The 19,870-nt window shown below is 38.4% G+C and overlaps 1 protein-coding gene across 4 annotated transcripts in view; it reads right to left on the bottom strand.

Annotated features, from left to right (window-relative positions):
* The window catches only part of arhgef10la (Rho guanine nucleotide exchange factor (GEF) 10-like a), a 288,915-nt gene that overhangs the window by 172,632 nt on the left and 96,413 nt on the right, over positions 1-19,870 (bottom strand). For 3 of the 4 annotated variants that reach the window (XM_049471703.1, XM_049471702.1, XM_022682351.2), the window contains 3 exons: positions 14,269-14,414; positions 12,454-12,626; positions 5,454-5,510 (listed from right to left, as the gene is read on the bottom strand). In XM_049471703.1, the coding sequence (XP_049327660.1) occupies positions 5,454-5,510; positions 12,454-12,626; positions 14,269-14,414 (376 nt within the window). The remainder of the gene's footprint in view (positions 1-5,453; positions 5,511-12,453; positions 12,627-14,268; positions 14,415-19,870) is intronic. The other variant, XM_049471704.1, reaches the window with a different exon arrangement.

Raw genomic sequence — 19,870 nt, 5'->3', positions numbered from 1 at the left:
TCAAACAGCACAAAAGAAAAGTGTTGGGTAGTCATGCCAGATTGTCATGGAGTTACCATATTAGTCTTGCTGAAGACGATCAACAAATAGATTGGTTGTCTTCAGAGTGAGGTGCAATTTCTTAATATGATAGATCATCATTGGTCTTTATTACTGGTCCTTTGACAGCCCAACTTTGTATTAATATATATTTCAACAGGACAATGCTCGTCCACACACTGCCATTGTCCAAAGAGGTTTTTTGAAGACAAAAGAAACAGTGCATTGCCAGCTGCATTAACCTATCTGAAAAAAATATGTGGGATGCTACTTGATGACCTTAGACGTGCCTATATCACTCTACAAACGCAATTATTTCATGTTCCTGGTAACCTTCAACTTTTGTCCAAATAGCATCATTATAGTAATCTGACACTTCTTTCTGGGTGCAACCATTTTTTTTGGTGATAAGTGTATATAATCAGCAATAATCAGCAAAAAAGTCACAGAGAAACGCTAACCTCGCTAACCTCTCAGAAAATGACCAATGATGAACGCACTGCAAAAAACTAGATCTTAGCAAGTGAAATTTTCTAAATTTAAGACAATAAATCTTATTTTCTTCTCTGATAAGACTTTTTGTCTTACTAGGCATTGTAGGTGTTAGATTATTTTGCTTATTTTAGAGATAATTATCTTAATCATTCTTACTTAGAATTTGTAAATTTAAGTAATTTGAACTCAAAATAAGCACAATAAAGCAGCAATCAAGTTATTCTGATTCTTGTGTCCAAAAACAGTGACTTTTTTGTTTGATTTAGGTGCTACTGCACTCATTTTGAGACTTTGCCATTGCTTTTTGTAAGAAAATTTTGCTTACCCCATTGGCAGATTTTTTTGCTTAATATACATATATTTGTCTTAATTTGCATATATTTTGTCTAGTTTTTGGCAATGGATTTTTTGCAGTGTGGAGTAGAAGGCTGGTGACAAACTGTGCAGCAACTGCAACCAATTTGTAACTCTGTACCTAAGACTCACAGTATGTGTTTTCAATAAACTGGACAAGTACTGTGGGTACCGAGTATAGTTAGTTTTTTTTTTTTAATTAGACAGCGATTGTAATCTGAAGTAATCTGCTCTTTCCAGAAGTAATAGTGGTGAATAATTGTGAGTGATGGTGAAAAGCATCCATTCTGTAGGCCAAAGAGAGAGGGGAGATAAACAGAAGAGGCAGAAGAGTTTTACAGCTCTATCCAGCAGCAGCAGCAGCAGCAGCACGCCTCTCCCTGAGCCTCCGGGAGGCTCGCCTATTCCATCAATAAATTAGGGCAGTGGGGCCTGCAGGAGATGAAAAATGAGCCCATTCTGAGGTGAGCAGGAGGAGCGCGGGATATGATTTGGGCCAAGCGCCCCACGGAGTGACATCATGGGAGAAGAGAGCTGTGACGAGTGTGTGTGTGCTGGTGTGGTTGTGTGAATGTGTGTGTATGTGTGGGAGAGAGAAAGAGTAAATCGGTTTTCAGGTATTTTTAGGGCAAAAAGTTCTCACGTAAGAAAACCTGCAACGACACTTACATTATGGCATTTGACACTGAGGTGTTTAAAAACTCCAGCAGCACTGCTGTATCTGATCCACACATACACATACAACACACACTAACTCATCATACACAACCACCATGCTAATCAGTGTTACTGCAGTGCTGAAAATGATACATCATCACACAACAAAATAATAATATTTGCTCTGTGGTTTTCTCTGATGTGGGTCCTGATCATAGTAAAGTATGCAGAGAAACAGATACAGGACTGCAGTCTGTAATTATTATAAAACTAAAAAGTGTGATATATGATCAGCAGAGCTGGAAAAAATATAGAAATTGGTGTAGAATACAATACAATAAGAGTCAAATGTTTAGACACACCTATTCATTTTAATTGTATGTTTTTTCACATTGTAAACTGAATATTAAAGAGTATATTAAAGCTATAGAGCAACACATGATGATTTTTTCTGTAAACAAAAAGTGTTTAGATGCTTCTAAGTAGCACATTTAGCTTTGAGGACTTTGAGGACTGCACACTCTCAGTGGTATTTTCTCAGTGGCTTCCCTTCATGCTGTGAAGCTCCAGCTCATCCCAAATCCCCATCTCAGTTTATCAGGTTTAGATCAGGGGATTGTGGAGGACAAACACTTTTTACTGTGTACAACATAATATCCCATATTCCAACTGTATTCATGTCTTTAATATTAATCTACAATGTAGAAAATAAATAAAATAAAATAATAAAGAAACATATATGCTCCGACCTAAAAAACCCACTGTCCTTTTCTTAGAGAAATAGTACGTGCCCCTTTAATTTAAAAACCTGGCTACACCCCACCTTAACCGCAACACCTGCAACTAAATGCTTGTGTAGTTTTCTCCAAAAGACCCAACCAAAGATACAAAAGAGGTGCCAAACCTGTGTCTCAATTTCTTCATTACACTTTATGTCTTTATGTTGAGTCCCAACAACGTATGAAAACCAGAACGAGGTGTGTGAGTGTGTTTCTATAAAGGGATGCTGGTTGAGAGCACCCCTCTGGAGCAGTTCAGGCTGGGAGATGGTGAGCAGAGTGACACGAGTTACATAACCCAGAGTGTGTGTGCTTAAGCCAAACAGGTCACTGAGTGCAGGGAGAGGTAGAGAGAGGGAGAGAGAGAGAGGGAAGGCATATATATATATATATATATATATATATATATATATATATATATATATAAAGGAGCTCTCCCGTGCTAAAACCCTAAATGCAATTTCGGAATGAGACATGCAATATTGCATGTGATAGTATTGTTTTTAATTCTGAAACAATTGAAAAATTCATACTGTGATAATAGCAACATTCTGTCTTGTTTTTCTCTTTACAGTAAAGCTGTAATGACCCATTTATTTAAATACTCATTTGTGTTTGCAGTTTATAGACAGCACATTAATAAAGTTGTATAATTTGGAGTTAAAGAAAAACATGTAAAAATGTTTTGAAGATAATTTTTTATTTTATGTTAGACTACAGAGCCCCCAACTCCAATTCACCATCAGTGTGCAGTCTTACCCACCAGGGCTGCATGGGTATTTCTAGTTAAATTTTGTATCATGGCTGACTGACTGTCCACAGACGTGTAGGCTATAAGAACAAGTTACTATATATTTTCTTTACTGCAAAGTGTGACTTAATGCTGCCTGAGAACTGCAATGTGGTAACACAATGCGGATTAAGTTAAGTAATGGGAAGATTACCTCAATAAATAAACATAATTAGTTGTTTATCTGTGACAAATGTCATATAAAAATTAACTTAAACGGAGAGTTTGTTCTAGATGGGATGTTTTCAGTTTATATGCAGCAAAGTCTGAGTTGGGTAATTGGAACTTTTTAAAAAATTATTTATATTTTTATCCCATTTTCTTTCAAATTTACAAGGCCAATTACCCAACCTACTCATTAAGATTCCCCCTGTCACTAGTGATGCCCCAACTCAAAAAGGGTGAAGACTAGCACATGCCTCCTCCGATACATGGGAAGTCAGCTACCAACCCTTTACAAACTGCTGCTGATGCTGCTTGGAGAAAAGCGCAGCGACTCGGTTCCCATACATCAGCTCACAGACTCTCACTTACCATCAGTGTGTAGTCTTACTCTTCAGAGCTACCTTCCCTTGGGTATTTAGTTTTATTTTGTATCATGGTTAACTGTCTGGACACATTGTTATAGACTATAAGAGCAAGCTACTCTATTTTGTCTACTGTGAAGTTTGTAGACAAAACTCTGTGCTAGATTAAGTTTCCCATATAATGGGAATATTAACCCAATAGATGAACATTTAAGCATTTGTTGTAAACTCTGTGAATCGGTTCATGTTAAAATTAACTTTAATTGAGAGTTGTAATTTTATCAACACAGAATTAGTGTTTTTTAACTCCCGAAAAGAGTTACTTTAACTCAGTCTATTTGAAAGCCAAACATACCAATCAAAAGGCAGAATTTGCTGCATATGCATGTATTAAAAATTCTGCACTTAAGGCATTGTGGTAGATTTCTTTGCTACATTATATATTTTTTACGTTACATTAATTATTTTCTTACAATTTTTAAAAACCTAATCAGACTGAAGGTCAGAAGCTGTTCACACTTATTTTGTTGTAGTGAAATATTCTTGAAATCAAGTATTTTTCAGTGTTTTGTCAGATCGTCAACAATTTCATTATTGCAAAAACAATCTTAACACCTCTACTGCTACTTTTCCATTACAGAGTGTTAAAAGGTTGTGAATAATTTAGTGTGTAGAAGATGTTCTGATCCCCAAAAGGCACGAACCTAAAGATGTCGTTCATTACAACAAGCAACATAGTTGTATAAATTAGTTTTAAACTACTTTATAGAGGAAAAAAGGAAAGAATCACCATGCAAACGTTTGAGCACCCCAAGAGATTTGAGCCAGCAGATAACTCAACAATAGTAACCTACCTTCATTTCCTTGTTCAGGCCTATGATGTGTTTGCATGCAATTAAAAAAAGGCCATGGGAAGAGAAGTGAGGAAAAATTTACGGTACCAGTCAAAGGTTTGGACACACCTTTTTTCTACAATGTTTTTTTTTTCCCCCATTGCAAATGTATTCCAAAGTCATCCAGACTATGAAGGGGCACACACATATGAAATCATGTAATAATTTAAAAGTGTTAAACAAAAATATTCTGTGAAGCTTTTAGGTGCTCTTATCTGAGGAGCTGTGAACTTTTCGTTTCTGTGGTTGGTAATTTTGAATAACTTATCCTGTACTCTTACTCTTCCTTTCCTAAAGTGGTCCCAATGAGTGCCATTTTCATCATAATGTTTTTGATGGTCTTTGCGACTGCACTTGAGGATACTTTCATAGTTCTTACAATTTTTCATATTGATTCACCTTTATTTCTTAAAGTACTTTTTTCTTTACTTAGTTGAGTAGTTCTTAACATAATATGTATTAGAACATTACTCAAATAGAGCTATTCACTGTATACCTGTAACTCTACCCCTTCACATCTTTACAACTGATGCTCTCAAACACATTAAGAGACAAGAAATTTAAGTAATAAACTCCTATCAAGTTTATCACAGCTGTTAACCAAACTAAAAGTTTAACAATTTTTTGTTTCGTAAATAATTGCATTGTTATGTCTTCATAGTTTGAATGACTTCAGTATTAATCTACAACGATAATTTTTGGAAAATTAAAAAATACTGATTTTAAAGTGTGTCCAAACTTTTGACAGGTACTGTACACGTAGCCATTCCGTAATATTAAAACTGCATTCAAAACACAGAAAGCCCAGGAAACTCAAGGAAGAATAAGTGAACATTCCTCAAACAGAAAGTGAAAGACTCATAGCTGGCATTAGCAAGCTTTGAAATACGTGCCAAAGGAGGCACTACTTAGTACTGACCTTGATGGGTACCCACACTTTTGCCTCGTGCCATTTTCCTTTTATGTAATTTTGACACTGTAAAAAATGAAAACAAAAAAAGTAATCTTGCTTAAAAAAAAAAAATAATAATGTTTTCTTTACGTAAAATCTGGCAGAATAATAAGTGTTGCAACCCGATTATGACATTCCTTGGAAACTCTTGCTGTGTGTAAGGGATCATTATCCTGCTGAAAAATGCTAGTAGGAAGCCCTGCAATGAGGGGCAGCAACACATATGTCCTGCACATATCGCTGAGCTTTTAGCGTCCCTCATACCACTACTAGGGGTGACTGAATGTTGTGTGCAATGCTCTACAGATCATCACATATGACAGATGTGACAGAGTGTCACTCCACAGCAAGGCAGGACTGAATGACTTACTATGCAAATTTCCACACAGGTCTCACCACCCAGCTTAGTAAAGCTTAGCTAAGGTAAGTAAACAAACGAGTCAAACGAGCACTGGATGTAAATCCATACAGATTTCTCTTTCTTAAAACCTGTGTATTTGAAACGGTTTCCGTTCATTTACAGTAAGCTTAGATTTCCAGATTTCCACTACAGCTATCCAGAAAGAGCTACACCGGTAACCCAGAGCAATATTAGCTAGCGGATCGCCCCACGTAGTTTGTTTTAACACAGTAATTGGGGAGACGACAGTCCGATAATACTCACCTCTGAACGGCAAAAGAGCTAACTAGCGCAGTTAGCGGATAATGCTAATGCTGCTCCATGAGTGCTAGCCGGAGTTAGCAGCAGGCTAAAGTCTGACATACTCAGCTCTGAATGACAAAACAGCTAACTAGCGCTTACAACGATAAGCAGATAATGCTAGCAGATAATGCTAATGCTGCTCCAGCAGTACTAGCCAGGGTTAGGAGCAGGCTACAGGCCAATAACACTCACCTCTAAATGGCAAAAGAGCTAGCGCCTAGCACAATTAGCAGCTAATACCTAATACTAATGCTAATAATGCTAATACTGCTCCAGTCTCGAGTCTTAGTGCTTGAGATCTAAACTATAGAACTAAACTAAAACGCAACAGAGTGGCTTTACTGCTCCTTACATCCTGATTTATAAAATAGTGCATCAGATTATAAGGTGCACTGTTGATTTTTGGGTAAATTAAAGGAGTTTAAGTGCACCTTAAAGTGCGGACATATATAGTTTTGCAGCAATCCAGGTGCATTCATTTTATGTGAATGAGTGTATTTTATGACCTGCTGCTTAATATGCCAAAAGGCCTTCCAAGTACCACTTTAACAGCTCACTCTGAAGGTGGTACCTGTGGGCTATGGAATCAACTGTTACAGCAGAAACCTCAAGAACGTCCTATAAGCTGCAAGGTAGAGCTGCTGTGGACCAGAATTGTTTCAGTTCTTCTTCCCATTGATAAAACCCTGCAGTTACTGCACAGGACTCATCTGACCCCGAATGACCCCTGCATTCCCCAAAGTCCTGTTCTGACGTCTACTTGTGTGTCTATAGTAAGCCCATTCAATGGTGGACAGAGGTTGGCATGGGATATGCAGCTTAAAAATCCCATAGCTGCATAGCTGGTCCTGTAGATTTATAGGCTCTAGTTATAGGTATGCATCAGAGGTTCTCGAGTCCCTAACACCATGTTGCAAAGGTTAAAAAAAAAAAAAAAAAAAACTATCCAGATAAATCTGTCCATCCAGATAGAGTGAATCTGATTGTGATTGGATGTAGGGAAGTAGCAACATAAGCCATTCCAACAACCTATTGGTTTATACTGTGATCCATCACACCTGCACACGTCACGCCCCCCCACACTCCGGCAAGAACATAGCAGACGTATGTAGTCTAGTATGAAGATGATCCGTGCAGAGACTCAAGAGAACTCCAGACAAACGTCTAACTAAGCTTCTTTAATATGAAAACATTGTCGTGAAATACATTCATTTTTAAATAGTGGGACAAATATTTTACTTAAAAAAAAAACTAATTAGTCATGCAACGAAGAAAACAAAAATCAGTATAAATGAAAAAGATAATCAATAATCATTTTTTAATCGCATTGCAGATTAAATTGCATAAAGTGGCTAGAGATTCCCACCACTAGTTTTCATAGTGTGGATGCTTGCGCAGTAACAATGCTAGAACATTCAGTTTTTTTATCATTTGTTTATGTTATTATTGTACATAGCCTGAATATTCTATAGGAAAATATATTTATAAATTAGAGATTGTTAGTGAAAGATCGATTACAATGGGTTTAAAGATGGGGTCCTGATATGCAGTCAGCTGGGTTTCAGCACTGGACAGCTCCTTTAACTAATGCTTGATGTGATATTAACATTAATATTTTAAACATGGAGCATCCACTCTAAAACGCCAGGACCTTCATGCTAAACTGATAATGTGCTGTATCTGTGACTGCTCTGACATGTTTATCGGTGAAGAGTTCCTCTCTCTCTCTCTCTCTCTCTCTCTCTCTCTCTCTCTCTCTCTCTCTCTTTTTCTCGCTCTCTCGCTCTTTCCCCTCTCCTCTCCTCTCTCTCTCTTTTTAGATAAAGCACAACAGATTTTAGGTTAGACGGATCAGCCCTGATTCAATCTCCAATCCTGCTCTTTTTAATTGGTAGAGAAGAGGCTTTGGAGGGAGTAATCTTCATAGATTGATGACCGCTCTGCAAATATGTTTGTGGTCTATCAGAGAGTGAAATGAGATTGCCCAGGCCATCCTCTGTTGTTGCATCCTCTCTCCATCTCTGCTCACCATGTAGATAAAAACCCATCCAGGGAGGCTGTGAAAGATGTTTCAGCTGACGGGAAAACCCTCAATTAATCCAACACGTCGGAAGGACCTCCCGGTGCGATGCTTGTTAACTGGATGTGGAAGTGGTAACAAGTGATAAGGGGATATTGACCTTTCTTACTTGAGAATACCAAGTCCAAAAAGTTTGGATGCTGTGCAAAAAAAGTAAAAAATGCAATGATTTTGAATAAAATAAAGTATGAGACAATGAGATTCACACTAGAAAAAAAACAACTCAAAAAAAGTTGTGGAGAGGATAACAAAAGCCTGGTAAAAGAGATGAACAACAGCTGCAATAGAAGTAATTTCCAACTAACTAACTTGACTAGTTGACTAGAAAAAAGCATTTTATAGTTAAGAGCAATCTATAGTTGAGCCGTCAACTGTGCATTCTGCAGCTTAATTTGTGTGTCCTTGGGTGTATGTGTGTAACAAGCGAGAGTGTACTTTTCCTTGGCCATGCACAGCACACTGATGTTGACAAGATAGCAATGAACCTCTGACTGTTGAGGTCTCTCTAAGTAGCATTCAGCCAATGGTGCACCTGTTTTCCGCTGCCAAGATGGATCGATGGAAGGATAGATACATCAGAAATGTACCAGAAATAAACTCTTTGCAGGGTGTAAGATAGAAATGAGCATTGCAATGCTCCTAAGACCTGATCCATAGTCTCCTAGAAGCAAACGGGAAGAGGTTCACCCATAGACTGTGTATAGCTGGACAGAGCATCATTTTTATATCCCCACAGAATTTGTGTTTTAAAACGTTTTTCAGCTCTATTCAAAAAGCTGTGGTTATTGTAAAAGGGCTGGGTTACACCTAGCTGCGGTGGTACCAATGACTGTATGGGTGGGATCATAGACTGTGTGAGCTCTGTGGAGGCAGCCCTCAGGGGCGGGGTTATTCAAATGAGTAGGCGGTCTCTCCACAGTCTTTCTCCCTCCTCTGGTCTCTACTGCGCTGACTCGGGTATCAGGATTGCCAACATGGCGGAAGATTTTGGCTTCATTTTCATTGAATGAATGGAAACAGCGACACGGCGTCCATCTTTTTTACAGTCTTACAGGTTCACCAATCTGTCCAAAAATCTGTGTCCTAAAATTATAACTTCTGAAAATGTTTCTCAATGAAAAATTGGAATAACTTTCGATATTCCATCATCTACAGGCTATAATACATCAAGAAATTAAGAGAATCTGGAGAAATCTCTGTGTGTAAGGGACAAGGCAGATGGTCAATAATGGTTGTCCTCCAGAAGTACTGCATTAAAAAACCAGGCTGTACTGATTCTGTACTGGAAATCTGTGCATGAGCTCGGGAACAATTCCAGAAAACACAGTTCATGGTGCTGTAATCCATTAATGCAGGTTAAAGCTAAATCACGCAAACAAGAAGCACTATGTTAACACCATTTAGAAATGCCACTTTCTTCTTTGGATCAAATCTCATTTAAACTGGAAAATTGTTCAGTGGTGAGAATAGAAGACGGGATGTTCTACTGTGAATAAAACATGGTTCTATTAGATTTGCAAAATCTTTGTATTTAAATTCATTCACATTTTACACAACATCCAAACATCCATTTTTTTTGAGCTAGGTTTGTGCAACCTTTTATCTAGTGCTGCGGCTGCTATTCACCCTAAGAAAAAAAAATACACTTCTATACAAACAATATCTCACATCTCATATAAACCTGCAGCCTCTGCTATATGCAACACTAGCCGGGTTTTCATTGACATTCATGAGCAAAATGCTGCATGCTTCCATCAAACTGACTTTTAGTGATAGAAACAAATTTACAGCAAAAGACTGCTGCTTTACTTTATTTATTCTGTATATTTATTTTATTTTATTTTATTTTATTTTTATTTTTTTCCCAGCAGATACATCTGTTGGGATTTTCGTGGACTCTGTTGTTGCGCTCTATATTAGCTTGTCAGCTCTCTTTAGCTCTAATTCTGTGTTTCTTTGGAGTAGTGAAGTGTGAATGAGCAGAAGAAGACTAAGTTTGTCGTTCTGAAATCCCCATGTTCGCAGTACATTTATCGTGATTTCCAGGCTATTGAATGCACCTGACTAAAAGTCACAGTTGTCCACTTTATAACATGATATATTTACACAGAAAGATGTTACAGAATCTTTTGATTAAATATGCTATGTACACTGTTGTGCCAAATTTTGACTCCCCGGCAGAATCCGACTCGTGTGCACGTATGTCATGTGAAGCTTACTCTCATGATGTCAGTTAAAATATTTTGGTAAGGTACTTCATCCAGGAAAGTGCAGCGACTCAGTTCTGATACATCAGCTCACAGATGCCTTGTGCTGATTGCCATCACCCTTTTGGAGTGATGGGGGGAAAGAGCGCCATCTACCCTCCCAGAGAGAGAAAGGCCAATTGTGCTCCCCCAGGGCTTCGGTAGCCGATGGAAAGTTACATGAACAGGATTTGATCTGGCGATCTCCTGATTATAGCCTGGATTAATCTGTGCACTTATCTCTCCTGAAACCAGTTTATTTGGGGGGTTAAAGCACTTTTGTTTATTTACGGTAATTTTGTTTTTTTCAATGTTTTGATTGAGCTGGTGGGTTTCGGCAGCAAGATTGTTATAAATAAAATAAAAAATCAGAACACTTCCCTACAAAAGTATTGGATGATATACAGTGATGATATTTCTGCTGTAGACTGAAAAACATTTGGATTGACAGATTTTCATGAAACAAAAGATTAACATTTCAGCTTTTATTTCTTTTTATTTCCAAGTATTTACATTTGGATCTGATACCCAGTTCAGAAGATAACACCTTTTGTCTGAACCCATAATTTATTTTATTTTTTTGTGGGCAAAAGTATTGGACTAGATAAACTTAAAATAGACAAAGAGAAGTCTTAATAAGAGATAAGACTTAATTTTTAGTTGCAAAGCCTTCTCTTGTATTAAATCCATGAAGCCTGTTAGCCTTTGACATCACTAAACTTCTGAATTCTTCTTATGTGATGCATTTCCAGGCTTACACAGCAACTTATTTTAGGGTTACTCCCTTCAGTCTCCTCATTAGCATGTAAAATGCATGCTCTATAGGGTTTATGTCTAGAGTTTTTCCAGTCTACAGCAGAAATAAAGGGATTGACCTCACTGTTCCAAAACTTTTGAAGAGAAGTGCATTTGCTTTAAGTATGAGTGCAGCTACAAACAGAACCTTCTTTTCATACTTTGTGTTTATTCTGTCTGTACTTGTTTTGTACCTGTTGTCTGTACCTGTTATGTAAATGTTTTAAAATTGTATGGATAAGGTTTTAACCCTTGTGTGGTGTTCGGCTCTGTGGGACCCGTTTTCATTTTTCATCAAATGATACTAAAAAAATATTTTTTCTAACTCAAACTCATTGGCATTGGCTCATTTTTTGTGAAAAACATATATCAAAACACAATTTTCGATAAACACACACTGTACACACCCCCCCCCCCCCCCCCCCCCCCCCCCCCCCCAAGGGCCAAGGGCTAATAAACATTGCTTTATTTGGTAATTTGAAACTAAACAAATTTTCTACTCATATCTTGAGTTTAATTCATTTTCTTTTACATTTTGCTGAATTAAATACAAGTAACAAAGTAAACGAGTAACAAAAATATGAACACCACACAAGGGTTAAAAAAAGGTTTAAAAAACACAATTGTTCTGTAAAAAGTTCTGGCAGATAATGTCTATTAGTCTATAGTCTACACAGAAACATTCACAGCATGATGGAAAGTTGGAAGATACGTTCTCATCCAATGCTTTCCCCAAAATTAAGAACATTAATATGAAATATGATCTACATATGCTGCAGTAACAGCCCTACTCTTCTAAGTAGACAGTTTGGAGTCTTGCTGTAAAAAAAGATGACTACACTAAGCCACAGTGTTTGGTACCTTACATAAGTGAGGTGAGATACCTGATGTAGGATCATTAGTTCTGGCACTCTACTTCATCCCAGGGTTACTAAATGAAGCTCCATTCCTCCAGAGAACAGAGTTTTAAGTTAAAATTTCTTTTATCTGATAACTCAATTAATTTTTCATTTTAGTAGAATGTCTGACCTAAAATATTCAAAAGCTGCAGCCCTAAACATCTCTTCAATTTAAATAATGCTTTCCCATGCTTTTTGGCATGTCAGTGATGGACAGATGAAAATGATGGCATTAAATTTATACCTGAAGCTATAGAATTTCCTGGCCTTCTGACTCCTCCAGTCTGAAACGGCACTTCTTTGCTCTGCGAGACCTCCTGTCCAACCTCCACTACCTGCACCTGCATCAAGGGGGCGCTCCACTTCATGGAGTATTTGGGTCCTATGGGAACCAGGCTGCTGATGTCTGGGGGCCCCCTGTTGGCAGAAAGGTGAAAAGAAGGGAAATCTCTTGGTCAAAATCATCTCCCACTACTAACGTTCCCAATCTGATCACGTGATCGGAAATTGAGGAAACACTTGCGCAGTCTTCCCCTCTCTCTCTACTCTGAGATATTATTATACAGTACATAACGATGTAGTCTGCCAGACCTAAAGCACACTACACTATTATTACTGTTCCCTCACAACAATACTGGGAAATTTCTGCATAAAAAAATAAAATAAAATATATTAAAATTTATTTCTAAGTGATTGAAACCATTAATGCAATTCAATTTCGACAATCTAATGCTGATATTCCTTAAAAAGGACTCCTAAAAACTGACCTAATTACTCCACGAGTTCACTATAGACTGTGCTGCACTCGTGCACTAAGAATGCCAGGCAGTGACCAGTCACTCTTCTTATGAGTTGTGAGCGCTGTTTATCAATGCTGATTTGTGGCTAATTAGCATAGAGGCTAATCCAGCAAGCTACCTATTGAGCCATGTGCTACTTTCATCCCATCCAAACTGTCAACACAACATCGCATAAAAAAACTCTAGTCTAAATCTAGCCTGCCTAACTTAAACCACAATACACTATTACTACCCTCTCACTCTCAACAATACAAAACTACTAACATTTAAAAATGGATATTTAAATGAAAATCATTTACTGTATATGTCCATTTAATATTTAAGTATTTTGTGCTAAAAAAAAGTTTTGATACTCTGTTTCCGAATAACAAAAATGAATAACTTTCTTTTATATTCTTTGTTTTTTTTTACTGCATTTTTAAAGTATCGAATTGGGACTCGGTATAGGCAGATATTTAAAATTAAATGACCCAAAATGAAAGAAAAGTAATCAGGACATCCCCATCTCTCACCTTTATTTCAGAAACGCTGCACAACTCTGAATACTCTGATCAGGAGAGTAGAGGCCATTGTTTGAATTGTGAAAAAGCTTGAGAAGAAGCGAAGGGCTGCAATTACAATGTGTCTGATCAGCCGTGGGCATGAAGAAGAGAGCATGACACCCCCGGCTGCTCGGAGGCTTTCGTCATTACTATTCATGTATTCCTCTAACAACACAACACACAATCAACGTTGTGATCACTTTGTCAGAAATGTTTCTAAAGGGCAGGCAAAGTCAACTTCAGGACAACATCCTGCGCCTGTAAGAAGAAACTGAACGATGTTCATTGTGAAGATGAAAGAGGAGGCACTAGCACAGACCTATTTTCTTCTCAAACTGCGACAGAGAGGCGAAAAAAAACTCCTCGCTGTTTACCTTTTGCTCCACTGCGATGTGATCAATGGCGCTGTCATAGATAATCTATTTGAGGAGGACGGAAGAACCTTTTATGCCAGTGATCTATGGATATAATCCTTGCTTCAGTAGCTAAACACCCAGCCATTTGTTCCCGGATAATGAAGGCCCATTTGACTCCGCGCAATTCAGCGCGCCGTCTCCGCCATTACAGCCAAGTCTTCTGCCTCTGGCCTAATGTTTCGGGAGGGCCCGTGCCACATTTAGACTCGCTTGATGAGCCGCCATCACTCAAGACCGGCCAGAGAGAATCGGGGGCAGACAACGAGGAGCTTAGTGGACCGACCTTGGCCGGGATACTTACTTGACATTGATGTTGGCGCAGATGAGCATGTCATTAAACAGAAACACTTTGCGCTCTTTAGACTTCAGAACCTGCCCTCGTTCACCATAAACCGTCTCAATCAGCGTCTCGCACAGCACCAACAAGCTCTGATCAGAATTCAGGACCTGGAAAAAGAGGGAGAACAACACTGTGAGGAAGGTTATTAAGGGATAAATACTGTACGCAAATTAGAGTTGCAGTTAGATAATCAAGAAAAAAGTGTAAAAGGTCTGGTTCGGTTTAATATGTTAGAGAGTCCACACTATAAGATACATGTTTCATATTAACAATTCACAATCAGGGCAGATAACTGCTCCGGAGGAGATGGAAGGAGTAAAGTAATGTATCAACTAACTGTTAATTGACACTAGTACATCTGTTTCCTGTGCGTCAGTTGAAAGATGAGTCAGGAATCATATACTTCTATCACAGTAAGGCATGAACTAACTTCCTAACCATTAAAAACACTTTTACTGTAGTAATTTCTGCCTCTGCAGCGCCCTCTCAACTGTGCTACAGGCGTAGAAGATGTGCTTGTGTACTTTTGTATGTAGATACTCACAATATGCAAATCAGTCTATCAATAATACCTCCCCCCTGCTCTCATCCAACCATCTGGGTCTCACCGCTATTGGAGGCACACTGCTGCTGCTGCAGCTCAGCCAATCAGCTCTCCCTCCGGCCCCGCCTCTAAACCCACACATCACCCAATGCCCCTCCCAAACTACCCCTCCCATTTTTAGCCTTTTTTTATTATTTAGGCTGAGGGTGAAGTCAGCAAAAATCAGGGGGTTTAGTGTCCCTTGGAAGTAGTGAAACTGGTTGGTGAGTTCTCTTTACGTGAGATTGATTTTTCGCAAAGAACTTCATGAACATGTTTCTAATTTGTGTAAAATATGTCCCCTTTAAGACTGTAAGAAATTAGCGTAATTTTTGAGGAGACTAAAGCAATGTTCTTCAAAAATCTCTTTACAACTGATATCCAAATTTCTGACCAATGCGTCACATAAGACTGAACCAGTCTGCACTGCAAGGGTTTCCCACAGCTTTTTCTGTTTCTGTATTTTGTTTTTGTATTATTTCACATATAATTTCTCCATGGGCTGGATGGAAATACACTGCTGAAACCTCGCAGCCTGAGCTGCCACGCTGCAACAGCTACAGCCATCTAATGACAGTTCTAGCCACAACAAAAACAGTAGGAGACGGTAATGCATAAAGCTCCAGTGTACATACAAGCAGCATGGATCCACAGCGCCTATATGATTTACCTCAGATACCTCACACAGTCCAGCAAGTGTCCACGCTGTTATTCACAAGACTGGTGTTCGTTGTTACAACTACTTAGAGTATATTACACCAATAAGATGAATCTTGTTCTTTACTTTGCCTCATGTAATAATATAGTTTGATATTTGTATCAAGTACCCCGAACAAATCAGACTGAATGTCAGTCGAAATATACTGATTACAGGATGTAGAGTATAAAAATAAGCACCCGACAGATACTGCTACAAGTAGTATTGCTTCAAAAATGGCATTCAGTCATATCTCAGTCTTTATGATGCTGTTTGTTCACGAGTGTTCTCTAACAAACCGCTCAGGACTTCACAGAACAGGTTAATTTATACTGAGAGTAAATTACACACAGTTGGTATCTATGAGCTAGTTAAGTGAAGAAAAATGATAGTACTGGATTTTATTTAGAGGGTTTAGAGTAAAGAGGGATAAATAATTTTATTTCTAATTTTTTCCCCATTTCTCCTCAATATACACGGGCAATTACCCAACCCACTCATTAGGACTCCCCCTATCACTAGTAATGCCCCAACACACCAGGAGGGTGAAGACTAGCACATGCTTCCTCTGATACATGTGAAGTCAGCCACCGCTTCTTTTCGAGCTGCTGCTGATGCAGCATTGCCGAGCAGCCAGCGTGCTTGGAAGAAAGCGCAGCAACTTGGTTCTGATACATCAGCTCACAGACGCCCTGTGCTGTGGACATCACCCTGTAGTGATGTGGGGAGAGAGCGCCATCTACCCACCCGGAGGGAGCAGGGCCAATTTTGCTCCCTCTGCGACCTGCTGGTCCACTCGGCACCCCCACATCACACTTTTTTTTTTATTTTACTTGATTACAAATTTTAAAAAAGGTATAGTTTTAGTTTCACTTCACACTTATTTGATACTTTGTGTTGGTCCATTAGTTAAAATACCAATAAAATACAGTTACATTTGTGGCTGTATGGTGATAAAATGTGAAAAACTTCAATAAGTTTGAATATGCATTGCTAAGTGATTGCTATGGTTTTCTATGTGGTTGCTAAAGTGTTGCTATATGGTCGCTATGCATCTGCTATCATATCTTAGATATTATTAGATAATAAATCACAATATTTCACAATACACAGTATTCACGCATTAGCAGTGCCAGATTTTTAAAAACTGCTGGTCGTATACTCTCTCATGCACAGCAGTACAGTGATTTATATACAATTTTTGCTGCACATGATCCATTTTTGAGAAGATTAAAAAAAAAAAATTCTACATAGCCTTCTTTTGTGCTCAATGTGCTCAAAAGCTCTATCATAGGCTCCATGGGCTATTTCCTCATTATTCCACCATCAGCTATGCAGGTAAAAGGTCTGGATATGAATCCAGGTGTTGCATTTGCATTTGGAAGCTGCTGTTTAAGGGGTTAAAGGAGCTCTCAATGGAAGTTAAACGAAGAAGAAATCCATCAGAGAGAGCAGAGATGTTAGTAGTGGCCAAATCAACAGTTTGGTACATTCTGGGGGAAAAGAGTGCATTGGTGAACTCAGGAGCTTAAAAAGATCTGAACGTCTACGGATGATAACAGAATTTTTCCATTGTGAAGAAAAACCCATTCACCCAAACATCTAAAGAAGCCAGTCTAGTTGTGGAACAACATTTTTAGACAGGTGAAACTAAGATCAATTTGTAGCAGAATGATGGGAAGAAGACGAAAAGGGATGGAAAAGGCTTGGAATGGCTCAACAACACATCCTCTGTAAAACATGGTGGTGGTATGAGCATTAATGGCTTCCAATGATGCTGGGTGACTAGTGTTTATTGAAGATGTAGCAGAAGACAAAACTATAAAGGAGGAAAACCCAGTAATTGGTGATGTCCATGGATTCTAGACTTCAGGCAGTCATTGCCTGCAAAAGATTCTCCACAAAGTATTAAAAGTGAACATTTTATTCATGGTAAAGTTCATTTGTCCAATTAGTTTTGAGACGCTGAAATGAGGAGGCTTTGTAGAAAAATGGTGGCAATTCCTAAATGCTTCATAGGATATTATCAGTGTTCAATGCCTTGAATTAAACCTGGAAGTCTACATTTTAATTACATCTCATTTGTTTAATTTCAAATCCAGCTTGGTGGCATGCACAGCACAAAACATGAAAACTGTGTTACTGTACAAATATATATGGGACTAACTGTAGTAAAATTTATCTTGACCAGATAAAATAGTCACATTGCTCAGCTCTATATGATACTTCTGAAAAACACAAACTGAGCCCCTTAAATGTGCTGGCATGTAATATGCAGACTACAGGACCTAAGGCAGCCATTTTATTACGCAACTAACAAGTAAACCAAAGTTATTTTTTTCACTGCTAGTCCACTTCTCATACTCCTCCCATCCTGAACTTACAAGAAAGTGCAAAATGAGGTCATCAGCCCGTTTAATATGTGTGATCAGCCAGCCTGTGGTATCGAGCCGCCGTGCATTTTATCAATAAACCTTAAAGCAGCGAGAGGACAGCGAGCCACACAGCACGGAACTTCAAACAAACACTGTGTGGCTGTGCTTGATCATTCAAAAGACTGCGTTGATATAAATAATGCATCTGTTTTCCTTCTCGAGCCACGGCACAACATCGCATCAGACAAAATGAGCTGCTGGATCTGCTGGGAATAGGAAACGCCGCCCGACCTTTGTTTGAAATGCATTGAAAAATTAGGCACTCAGTCAGTCAAAAGCCAAGCTCTGGCATCTGCATTCCTCAAAGTTAGAGCGCCCCCTAGAGTATGGCATGGTGTACAGGTGATACCCCACGTACCTCACAGTACAGGGGCTCAGTATAGATGTATATATACTGTATATTACAGAACATATACAAATACATTATAAAGAAAAGTAATATAGGGACACATGCTAGTTTATTGTTTGTTGTACTCATCATAAACAGGCGGGGCTAAACCACTTTAGATTGAATGGGCACTCATATGGATGTGTGTTCCTGCTTGTGACATCACAGCCATGACTTTTTTGGAAGTTCTATATACAGGCTAGTGAGGTGAACAGTATGATTCAGAAATAGCTAAAACTAGGGCTGGGCAATATGGACAAAACTTACATCATTGATTTTGCTAGATACAGTATGATCCCAATATTGATACAAACAGTATAAACGCCAATGCCCATGTTTTATGCAATTATAAGATGACATAGCTCGGCGACCATATCTTACCCCAAGTGGTTTCTAGGCGGTTGCTATGGTACTATGTTTGGTTGCTAATGTGTTGCTAGGTGAAATGCATTGAAAAAATATAGAGCACCCCTCTAGAGTCTGGCACGATGTACAGGTGACATCTCAGAGTACAGAGGCTCAGTATATGACTATACAGCTCTGGAAAAAAATGAGTTTCTTTAAATTTATTAAATTAAAATATTTGGAATGTAATCAAGAAGAAGATGGATAATGGAATTTATACGGCATAAAGTTATCCAAAAGCAGTGTGTAAGACTGGTGGAGGAGAACATGCCAAGATGCATGAAAACTGTGATTAAAAACCAGGGTAATTCCACCAAATATTAATTTTCTAAACTTTTAAAACTTTATGAATATGAACTTGTTTTCTTTGCATTATATATACAAATACATACACACACACTAACTGTCTCTACTGTCTTGGGAAGACTTTCTACTCTAATTTTTTTTAACAATACTGTGAGGATTTGATACAGAAACAAGAGTCTTAGTGGGGTCAGATATTTTCTCCAGATTATCTTCGGCTCACAGATTATCTCTAGCCCACCTCACTAACTCTTGCCAAAAGTAGTGGAACACAGCTTAATGCAAGAGGGACCTATACCCCTCTACCCCACACATGCCATTAGACATGGCGCCAGTATGCTCATCTATATCTGCCCCAGAGAGTCACATTCTTTTGGCAATATGTTTGTATGCGTGCATTTGTACATTAGTGTCAGCGATGAGTGCAATGGCTTCAGGATAGGTATGAGTGGTATTGTTGATCTACAGTACATATAACTGATCATCCATGCTGATCAGGTGTGGGAATCACAGCACATCTCAGGATATGATTCAATGTTCTCACAATACGTTACCCACAATAACAGTGACATAATCGATACACGCTCTATATAATCAAAAAGACAATTATCTACTGTTACTAAGGAGAAAAAAAAAACTCCTGGTGTTAGTTTCACAAAATTGTGATTATATATTTGATTAGTGCCACCATGTGGAATAATGAAGCAGTAACTATAGTAAGTCTAATTAGGGGTGAGTCTTAGGAAGTTTAA

This window comes from Astyanax mexicanus, chromosome 24, assembly GCF_023375975.1.
Source record: "Astyanax mexicanus isolate ESR-SI-001 chromosome 24, AstMex3_surface, whole genome shotgun sequence".
In the NCBI taxonomy this organism is placed as follows: domain Eukaryota; kingdom Metazoa; phylum Chordata; class Actinopteri; order Characiformes; family Acestrorhamphidae; genus Astyanax; species Astyanax mexicanus.
The sequence above is the reverse complement of the archived record's forward strand: the minus strand, read 5'-3'. Positions and strand labels throughout refer to the sequence as shown.